Source organism: Protobothrops mucrosquamatus, unplaced genomic scaffold, assembly GCF_001527695.2.
Source record: "Protobothrops mucrosquamatus isolate PMUCROS unplaced genomic scaffold, P.Mucros_1.0 scaffold1511, whole genome shotgun sequence".
NCBI classification, from domain to species: Eukaryota; Metazoa; Chordata; class Lepidosauria; order Squamata; family Viperidae; genus Protobothrops; species Protobothrops mucrosquamatus.
In genome coordinates this window covers 94,634-105,651 of record NW_015387683.1, presented here as the reverse complement: position 1 = coordinate 105,651, position 11,018 = coordinate 94,634, and the positions used below count along the sequence as shown (strand labels likewise).

Here is an 11,018-nt window from a genome sequence, read left to right as displayed (position 1 = left end):
TCAGAACACAGCCAAGCTCCCACCCAATCAGCTCCAACCCCACTGGCAGTTAAAAGGAAGAAACAGCTGCGATCACACACCACTCTTAGAAGCACGAAGCTGAAGACACCAGCCTGAAGATGACGAATGTGACTTCGTCGAAACGTCGCCAAGGTACTTTTAATTCTACGCGGGAGAAAACCCGAATAACTAAAGACCTGTATGTATGTATGTATGTATGTATGTATGTATGTATGTATGTATGTATATATATATATGTATATATGTATATATCAATGGCACAGCCTTATAGCATAAATGATTTAGTATTAGAAGTCTGAGTGACAACAGCTTCTATGATTTTAAGCTACATTGGTTGATACAGAAGAGATGCGGCTATCCCAGAAATATTCCATTTATTTCCAGAAAGGAGGGTTTTAAATATAAATTTGACTGGAAGACCAGTCTTCTAAGAATAAACAGTGATCAGAGTTGCCAGAAGAACAAACTGTTGCTTCTGACGGTTAGTTTTGTTTACCTAGAGGAGGAAGACTGATACGATAAACATTTTATCTTGAAGGTTCAAAAGTTATAGAAGCTTCCCTTCCCCTGAGATCAGCTTGCTGAAATATGAAGTTCAGATCATAGTAGAAATGGTTTCTTGTGGAACCTTAATTCCAAACAGATTAAATTTGTCTGCCTGGGCCAGTTGTTCAGAAATATCAATTCCTTGATCCTGTTGGGTGATTATCTCAGACTCAATTCCTATCAAGAATCTCTGAGTTTCTAGAGAAAAAAATAAGGCAGATCCCAGTCTGCTTCATCCTGATTGAATCTGCTTTCTACTGTATGCTACCAGAGTAAAGTAAAAATGAAGCCCAGACAATAAACCCAACAGAGTCCATCATCAATGCCACAAGCCACTGAGTCTAGTTTGTTTTGCTAGCTGGAACTGAAGAGATGATTCTCAAATTAAAATAATCCACACATCCAAAAGAGAGCAATGGGAGGGAGAGAAATACCTATATTATTATATTATCATATTCTCTGTAAATTTAAGATGTCTCTGTCATTTTAATGTTAAACTGAAGAAATATACTATTATTTCTCTCAGGTAAATACAGCAATACGTTTGTCTCATGGTGCCAAATGAGTTCAAATTTATCAAGCTCAAAGGAAATAAAAGGGCAAGAAAAATAACTATTTATTTGATACAAACTATGTGGAAAGAAGTTCAAATCAATTTGCAACTATGCAAGAAATCCAGAATTGTGAACACTTGGCTCTAAATCCCAAACCTCCTATTTCTATTAAGAAGTATTTCAGACCTTTGCTTAGAGAATTCTAAATATAAATGGGCAAGATGTACAATCTTTATCTGCCAAAAAGGATTTACTTTGGTGGTCAAGTCTATCAGCTTCAGCACAGCTAGACTGTTAGGCCAAATAAAAATACTGCAATATAGAAGAGTTATGACATTGATGTATTTTAATGTGTTCCCAACAACTATATGGGAAGGGAAATATATAAAACTCCAATAAGAAGACTAGCTCTGTTTATGCAGGGTAGGCCCTATGGCAGTGGTGGCGAACCTATGGCACGGGTGCCAGAGGCGGCACTCAAGAGCCTTCTCTGGGCACGCACGCCGTCGCCCCAGTCCTAGGCCTTCAGCTGGGTTTTATAAAACCTTTTTGCTTTAGGCCGCCGCCGCCATGTGCAAAAAAAAAAAAAAAAGGTTCAATCAGTCAATTTCAATTTCTTGCAGGAAAAAAAAGATCTTGCAAAGTTGGAATTGATTGATTGATTGAACTTTTTAGTCCCACACAGTCTGCCATTACCACCGCAGCCCACCCAATTGGCCATGCCCACCCAATAGACCACACCCACTCGGCACTCGACAATGCATAAGTGGGTTTTGGGTTGCAGTTTGGGCACTCAGTCTCTAAAAGGTTCGCCATCACTGCCCTATGGAAACCACAGATCATTTTCTTTTATATTGTTTTTTCTATAATGACATCTTTACATATTTTACAATTCCATTAATACAATTTTCCAGGGCAAGTAGAAAATTAGATTCATTCTCTACTGTCAGATTAGAGCAACTTAATTTCTCATTAGGTTTTTTAAAATTTTACCCTATTTCTAAAATTCATAACAATCCACAATTTAGAATTAAAGTTTTATTGAGATTATCAGTTTTATTAATTTTAATAGTTTTTTTTTAATTTTACCCATAATAATTAACTAATATTGTGAGATTTGAGTCACACAAATCAAAAGGCTAAATATTTAAAGAGATGAGGGGGAAAAATCCAGCATACTAGATTTTTTTATTTTATTTTATTTTTTTAGGAACAGGAACTTTACACTTGGATATTCCATCCTTTGCCAGAAGATTAGATATCTGTGGTCAACTTCTTCCTGTTATTTCTGAAAATAGTTACCAGGAACAGAGCACATCAGACCCTGAAACCAATTCAAAGCCATGTTTTCAAATCCCAGATTGTTTTGCAGGATGCTGAAATCAGCAACATGTAAGAGAAAAGTGTGTGTGTGTGTGTGTATTTGTTTTACTAAGAAAAGATGTGAAACATGGAAACTAGATCACATTTTTACATTTCCAGGTTGCCTGGTAGGAAAACAGATTTCACATTCAAATGTCAACAGTTAATTTAAAGGAATAGTTTTAATTGCAATTATTTAAATAAATGCTTTAGCTGAGCTCCATTGTCAGAAAGGATAATTTAGAATATTATTATATGAAATACATTCCATTCAACAGAACTGTATCTGGAACAACTTAAAATTCTGTGTTTAGATTGTGCTAATGAATATCATATTATTGAACACATAACTGTAACTTTCATTGTGCAGTTATTTTCTGTTTCTCCTTTTATTCATAATTCATAATGACTACTGTGCTCATGGATTGTTTCTTATAATACTAAACAGTTTTATGTACTGTATGCATTAAAAATGGCTCTGGTAGTAAATAAAACTTAACCTTTGCATTCAATTAAACATTCCTAGAGGCATAGTCTGATAATAAGAGGGGAACACTATCTGCAATTAAAAGAAAATAGAGCATGAAGCTGATAAGGAGTTATAATTTATCTACACAGTGAAGCAGAAACCCACACCTGTCTCCTTCCTTCACCAAACATCATACCTAACAATAGCATTTACTATTTAATATTATTTTCCCCACCACCACCTTTGAGGGAAATGGGGAAATGAAGGATAAGTATTTCTTAAAGAGAATCATATCACAGGGGGAAACCTAATTAGTTCCAAGTGGTGATATAAACATTTTATTAGGTATGGAAATTTAATCAATTTAAAGAGAAAGCACTGTCTTTAAAAACCGAATGCCATTCTATCGAATAGTAATAACATTTTATAAGTTTTGGCTGTTGGGACACTCAAGTTTTAGAAAGTATGAACTGGGTCGATATCTTTCCAATCTCCTTTTCCGCCAAAACATTTTGGCATTGCTCTTCTATTCTTTCTAAACCAATGGAATGTTGGAAAGATATTGTATGTAGGGGTTTGAGACTGACTACAAGTAGGATAGCCTGCCATAAAATGGAATAAAAAAAATGTGTGTAAGGAGGAAGAATCCAATAAAAGAAAGGCTTGAGTTTGAAAATGAGGAGCCAAGTTAAAAATTCCAGAAAAAGCCCACTAATGCATGCTATGTGAGGGGCATTTAGGCAGTGGCTTAAAATGTTACTAACACCAGCATTCTGAGCTCTATTTCCCCCTGGGTCACATGACCCAGGGCACAAATATGGGTAATATCTGGAAAAATGCCATTTAACCAAAAAAAACATCGAGAATGCTGCAATACAGGAACACCCTATTGCATTCCAAACGAAGCAGAACATGGCAAAATATATAGATGTTAAGAATGATAATTTAATGATTATAAAATCAAACCCACAAATCTCTACATGGTTTAAAATTAACAAGATGACAAAAAAATAGAAATGTATGTTCTTCTTTCAATACCAGTAACTCCTCCTTACAGTACATATGCTATCACTCAAGTTCTAAAAAAATAAAAATTCTCTCCCTATACTCTGGCAAGGTGGAAACCAGACTATGAATGCATTCAGAAACTAAGACCACCATTTCACCCAACACTGATTGTAATTACCTGCACAGGCCCCCAGCTCAAATCCCAAGGACAAGCTATAGCCGCAAGTATGCTGCTCTGCTCAGCCCCAAAGTAATGTCTCCTTGCATTTGTCACAGAACTGCAACCAATGGTATTGTCCTCAGAATTACACAGCAGGCTATTAAATGAATATATCACATTTTTATTATGTTCAAAAATGTAGATCAGTATTTCTTAAACAAACCTAACTCTAAATCCACATAAAATATATTCCACAGAACCTGAACATGTGTCTGTAATAAAGCCAATCTATTTGTTTTTTCACAAAAGCATATTTCATAAGCTGTGCAAATTATCCTTCAACATATATGTAAAGAAAATGATTCTGTGTATGTAGACAAACAAGCAAACAAAAATATCTATTTTAAACCAAACCCATCTCTAAAGCTTTTAGCCAATCATTCTACAACAATTACTATTCATTATCAAATATGTAATGGATTTGTCACATATACCAAATGCCAGGAAAAACTCAAGCTGATTTACATTATTCTTATCAAAAACAAATGAGCAGCAGGGCCATTTGATCCAAAGACTTTATATTAAATAAACATTGAATTTATGAAGTATGCTTCGACTTTCCTTTTCTACTAATCCAAATTAAGATCAAGCCATTTTAATTTATTCAAATACCCGGTTGTGTTCAAGATTGCATTTTTTCTATTTTCTATATAAGCCCACTTGTTCCTCTTTATTTATTTTTGTGAATTTGAACTGCTATTGCACAAAACAGATATGAGAGCAATTGAGGAAATAAAATCCATCTTTAAGAATTGTAAGACAGCATGTACTGAATGCTTCTGCTTTTTCTCCCATTCCCTACAGCCAGGGCAGTGTGATGGCTCAGCAGTTAAGATGCTGGGTTTGTCGACTGGAAAGCTGGCAGCCCAAGTTCGAGACCTGAACTCCATGTGACAGGGTGAGCTCCTGTCCTTGCCCCAGCTCCTGCCAACCTAGCAGTTTGAAAGCATTATTATTATTATTTATTAAATTTATATACCGCCCTATCTCCCTTACGGGACTCAGGGCGGTGAACAGGCGATACTAAAAACCACAATAAATATACATAAGTTTCTGTTCTAAAATCAAATTAAATAACAGGCCTGTTCTAAAAACACCCCATACAAAACAAAAGCATGCAAATGTGAGTAGATAAATAGGTAGCACTTCGATGGGAAGGTACAGTGCTCTGTAACATCATGTTGGCCACAAGACTGCGGAAATGTCTTTGGACAGAGTTGGCTCAATAGCCTTGAAATGGAGATGAGCACTGCTCCCTACAGGCAGCAACAACTAGCAGAATAAAATCTGCAGGGACTCCTTTCCTTTTTTACTGTACCTACAGCAAAATGGCTCCTCAAAGCCCTTCTGATGGCAAGTCAAATCTGGCATTAGCTAACACTTTTTGTTCTCATTCTTCTTATAGTGACCATCAGGATAACTTAACATACTGCAATCAGAAGTCTCTTTTAGCTAGATATTCTACCTTCCTCTGCAAAGGGGACAAAACCATCTTTTAGAAAAATTCAAGATACAGGTGGTCATTTACTAACCATTTGAAGTTACACCACCCCACCCCCAGCTACTTATAATCAGAGTTTGAAATCATGATAGCCAACCTCCCCATGGTTACATCATCATATTTTGGGCGTTTGGCAACTGGTTCATCCTTATGGCTGATTGCAGCTTCTCAGGGTCATGTGACTGTAATTTTTGGCAGTTTTTCTGGTTTCCAATGTTTCTAGCTGAAAAAGCACATTGGGTAAAATGGATACATTTAATGAGCAGCACAAAAATGTTGTAAAATCAGGTGATCATGTGGTGGCCTGCTTAACTACCATAATTCATGGCTCAATTATGGTCATAAGTCAAGGAGTACCTGTACTGTACCTGTAGTGATTTTACATTAAGGAATTTCATCAAGATTGCTTCATAGGAGCAGTCTTAGTTTTATGATGCAGAGATTTTGAAATAGAAAGGAACTAGGTGGTTAAGGAACCACAGTAGAAATCAGGAGACCACAAGTTCTGATCCTGCCTTCGGCACAATGCTGACTGCATTAACTTGGGCCTGTCACTTCCTCTTAGCTGTAGGAAAAAGGCAATGGCATAACACTTCTGAAAAACCAGGAAACTACAGGGACTTGTCCAAGCAGTCTTCAAAAGTCAGATACAATTGAACAGAAGGGGGAAAGGGAGGTTAAAACAGATGTTTTATTTGGCTATTTCATCAGTTTACTAGCACTGAATGTACTTTAGTCCTAAAAACATTTAACACTTCTCTGCATTGGCAGAAGATAATGTTGTACAACCACTAAATGGTTATCCATAGTCTAGGAATGAAATACAATAGTGGATCAAATCATAGCCAAAAATGCAATCTGTAGTCTCAAGCTGGAATCACACAGATCGAGAACAGATCTGTTTCTATGATTCATTTCGTGCTAATCAAATATAAAATAGGGTGAACGAGAATCATTTTTAAGAGGAAGAAAAAAGCGAAAGAATTTGCTTTTCTTTAAGTTACAGAATCAGAAGTGCCTAGCTGAAATGTATCCACAAAGGAGGAATTGACCTGTCTTGATTAGGAACAAAAGAGTAAGTTTACAAAAGATTAAAAATATTTTTGCTGAAAATGAACAAAAAGGATTTGCTCATTAAAATATATTAAACACGGGAAGAAGAGAATGATAATATAAAGGGAAAATGGTAAAAGTTTATAACTCCTATAAAGAAGATCAGAAACCACTTCTTTAACATTTTCTCTTTTTTTCTCTTTATTTCTACCTTTTTGTGTCCAAAACCTATAGTCTATAATAAATCTAGTATAAAACATCCAAGTTAATGGTTTGGTGATGGTGTCCCTTTAATGTTTAACAGAAATTTCAGATTTATTTTGTTGTTTAAAGAACCACCAAAGGAAGGAAATGGTGAGAGAAGGTACTTACAGTTTCTTACTAAATATATAGCGTGAAAAGACATGTAAGCGGCTTAGAATATAAGCTGAGAAGACCTAGTTTCACAACATTTTCCTAAATGGGCTTTATGTTTAAATAAATAATTATATTCTGCCCAGTTCAGAGATTCCATGTTGCTGATCATTTAAAAATAATAATAATAAAACAGAAATCGCTCAATAGCTATACAGTTAAAAAAAAAAGGGAACCGTTGACATGCATATGAGGATTACACACAATACTGCTGATCTTAATTGCCTTATGCTCTTTTAAAGGCCCAGATCTCTGTTGCTTTGTGGAAAGATAGAACTATACTGTAGTGGGCATATAGTTTTCAGGGGAAAGAAAATTCCCCAAGGAACCAGGCCAGCTTTTGAAAAAGGCCTGTTTCAGGTCCATTCCCCCTTGAAGCGTTGAGGAGGAATCCACAGCATTCCTTCATGGATTATTCAAACAGGATGAGTCCATGCTGGAGAAGGCAGGCCCATAATTATTTCGGCCCCAAGTAGGAATTATAAGTAATGACCAGCACCTTGAATGTTATGTGGAAACAAATACAAATACTGGGCGTTGATATGAACCAAAGTTGTTGGGAAGACAATAATTTAAAATGAATTATGAGGCAGGAAGAAGAGGTGGAAAAATGTGAAGCGCAATGATTTCTAAGTCAGATCTCCGACTGGAAAAATTACTAAAAGGTTAAAGAAAGGGAAGCTTGAGTTCAGTTTTCGCGGCCAGTTTTCTTTACCGTTGCTCATTTTTATTTGTCATTCGACGCTTGGATTCTCCCTACCACGTATTCGACGGGGCGAGGCAATTTGCCTCAGGCAGCCAACTCTCAAATGTAGGCTCTCATTAAGAGGCAGAGGAGAAAAAGGCGCCTAGAGCCCCAAGGAACGTGTCGGCCTACGGCTGAAATGGCTTCCAAGGACATGAACTGGCTCAGTTTGAGGGTGTTCGTTGTTGTCGTTGTTGTTGTGCCTCAAGTACGTACGATATATATTTTTTTCAGAACCTCCCAAACATTTCAGATTAACCCATCGGACCGCTTTCCAAGTTTGGGGGGCTACCCGCTATTACAAGAGTCTTCAGCTACGATCCTAACGGCACAGATTCCCTTCGGGTCAGCCTAACGCAGGGGTCCCTCAACCTTGGCCACTTTTAAGACTTGTGGACTTCAACTCCCAGAATTCCTCAGCCAACAAAGTTGGCTGAGGAATTCTGGGAGTTGAAGTCCACAAGTCTTTAAAGTGGCCAAGGTTGAGGACCCCTGGCCTAACGAGAACATAGCCAAGAGCGGAAGGGAAGGCAGGGTCTCTAACCATTAGGCCACTCTACCCCCCACCCATACCCCCCACCCACCCCGCACAGCTATCGACGGGTCAACGGAGGGCTCGAGCGCGAGGCTTCCCCTCCCCCATCCCCAAGGCCGACCGTTCACGCGCGCCGGCGGTCACGTGACCGACTCCCCCCCCCTCCGCCCTGCACGTGCCACTTTCTCCCCCCTCCTTTCCCTCCCTCCCGCGCGCTCTCTCTCCTCGGCCGCCGCTTTCCTACCTTCGGTCAGCGCGTCTTGGCCTTGCAGCCCGACGGGCACCTCGCCGTTTTCCAAGATGCTGTAGCCCTCGTCGTTCTCGATGCCCGCGATTTCGTTCTCCTGCTGGGCCAGGAAAGCGGCGGCTGGGTCTTCTTCGCCGCCGACCCCCAGCGCCCCGTTTCCCGCCACTGGCTGAGGGGAGCCGAAGAGATCGAACTCGGCCATGAGCGAAAAGGAATGCGGGTGTGGGGGGGGGGAGCCAACCGAAGGAACGGACCCAAGAGCCGAGCGGCAAAAAAAAAAATTAAAAAAAAACCCAGCAACCCCACACGAAGCAACCGTTTAACGGATAGCAAGCGCTATTTCCGGCTTCCTGCTGCTTAATCGTCCAGCAGTCAGCACCCTTTTTCTCCTTTCCTTCCTCCGCCCTTCCCCGGAAAGCTCCTAGAGTGATGGCCCAAAGCCACCAACCAATTGAGGGGAGAGAAAGGCATAAGCCAATTAGTGTGCCCGGAAGGCGGGATTCCGACGACATTCCGCACACGTGACCTCTCTTACTCCTTCGCTCGGAGGAGGAGAGGAGAGGAGGAAAAGGAAGAGGTAGCTCCTCGCGGGCGGGACGTTTTTACCTCTCTCTCTCGCCTCGTAAAATGGACTCCCCGTTTGACACGTTAAACCAGGGGTTCTCAGCCTTGGCCACTTTTAAGACTTGTGGACTTCAACTCCCAGAATTCCTCAGCCAGCAAAGCTGGCTGAGGAATTCTGGGAGTTGAAGTCCACAAGTCTTAAAGTTGCCACGGTTGAGAACCCCTGCGTTAAACCTATCGGTGGTATTGAGGCAAAGACGGGATTTATAACGCGAATGGCCTGCGGTACATTTAATGAAAGGAGGAGCGCCAAAGTTCGCTCGAAAGGGAAACGCTCCTTTACGCGCCCGTCTCTGAAAACAGGTGCCAGCAACTTACTAGCACTTAAACTACTAAGCACTTGTGGCTTCGGTGTCACTGCCAACTATAACAGAAAGACGAGTACACTACAAGGAGAAGGTTTCTTACTCTCTCTGGCCAGTCGGTTTATTGCAGACAAGCGCTAGGAATTATCTGGCAATACTTAACAGATCTGTATTAAGAGACAGTAAAGAAAACTTAAGACAAAATTGAAATACATCTGTAAAACAATCTGGCTAGAATTTGAGAAATCTAAAAGAATCTATGGGTTATATGGTATCTACATTTATATAAAGTGTGACTACCATTAAAATTACAAAAACGTATCTAAAATGTTTGTAAAGTCAGATAATATCTAAAATTACAACTAATGGTATCTAAAATTACATAAAATACCTCTATAGCAGTAACTTGGCGCATCAGGGTCTGGCGGATCTTATATGTTTCTGTGAAACGTGGTCACACAGCTCTATAATAAATGGCAGTCTGTCTGGCCAGTTTGTTTTTCATGACAAGCAGAAACTTTTATTTTTATTTTTTTTGCAACAGGACCTAGGTGAGTGATGGTGAACCTTTTAGAGACTGAGTGCCCAAACTGCAACCCAAAACCCACTTATGCATCATCGAGTACCGGATGGGCGTGGCTGTGGTGGTAATGGCAGACTGGGTGGGACTAAAAAGTTCAATCAATCAATTCTAACTTTGCAAGATCTTTTTTTTTCCCCAGGAGAAGTTGAAATTGATTTAACCTTTTTTTGCACATGGCGGCGGAGGCCTAAAGCAAAGAGGTTTTATAAAACCCAGCTGAAGGTCTAGGACTGGGGCGACGGCGCGCATGCCCACAGAGAGGGCTCTGCGTGCCGCCTCTGGCACCCGTGCCATAGGTTCGCCACCACTGACCTAGGCACTTCAAATACTACAAAATCTGTAGAGACATTCCTTGTAAAGCTTATTCTAGTGAAAAGGTCCATAGAGAGGTAATTGTTTTCTGGTTCTCCAGAATACAGTTCAAAACTTGGTAATGTGAGAATATTATAAAGTTGCCTTTGTATTCATATACTGAACGTAACTGTTTTGCTTTAGATTGCTTTGGTAAGGTGGTTATGCTGGGCCTTATGATTTAGAAAGCCCTTTATTTGTTCTGAATCCATTTGTAACTGCAGGAATAACCCAATCATTTGTATAGTTTTTAAAGCTATAACTTATCAACTTATCTTCCTAGAGCAGGAAGAACTTCCTTTTTAGTGCAAATTAATATTTTAAATTATATATAGCAAAACACATCGGCTTTTTAAGTTGGATATCAAAGCAGGTGATAGTTCGTGATTGGCTGTTTCTGGGCTTGGAAGCTAAACAACTTTGGATACTTTTAGTTCTTGAATTGGAAACTAAGGGAATTCCAGGGCTATAGGCTAGACT

General features: G+C 39.4%; 1 protein-coding gene across 1 annotated transcript in view; it reads right to left on the bottom strand.

Annotated features, from left to right (window-relative positions):
- Nucleotides 1–8,953, bottom strand: part of CLTA (clathrin light chain A) — a 20,936-nt gene extending 11,983 nt beyond the window's left edge. Inside the window, exon 1 of the mRNA XM_015822264.1 lies at nt 8,673–8,953. Within this exon, the coding sequence (XP_015677750.1) occupies nt 8,673–8,877 (205 nt within the window). The 5' untranslated portion in view covers nt 8,878–8,953. The remainder of the gene's footprint in view (nt 1–8,672) is intronic.
- Between the last annotated feature and the right edge of the window lie 2,065 nt (nt 8,954–11,018).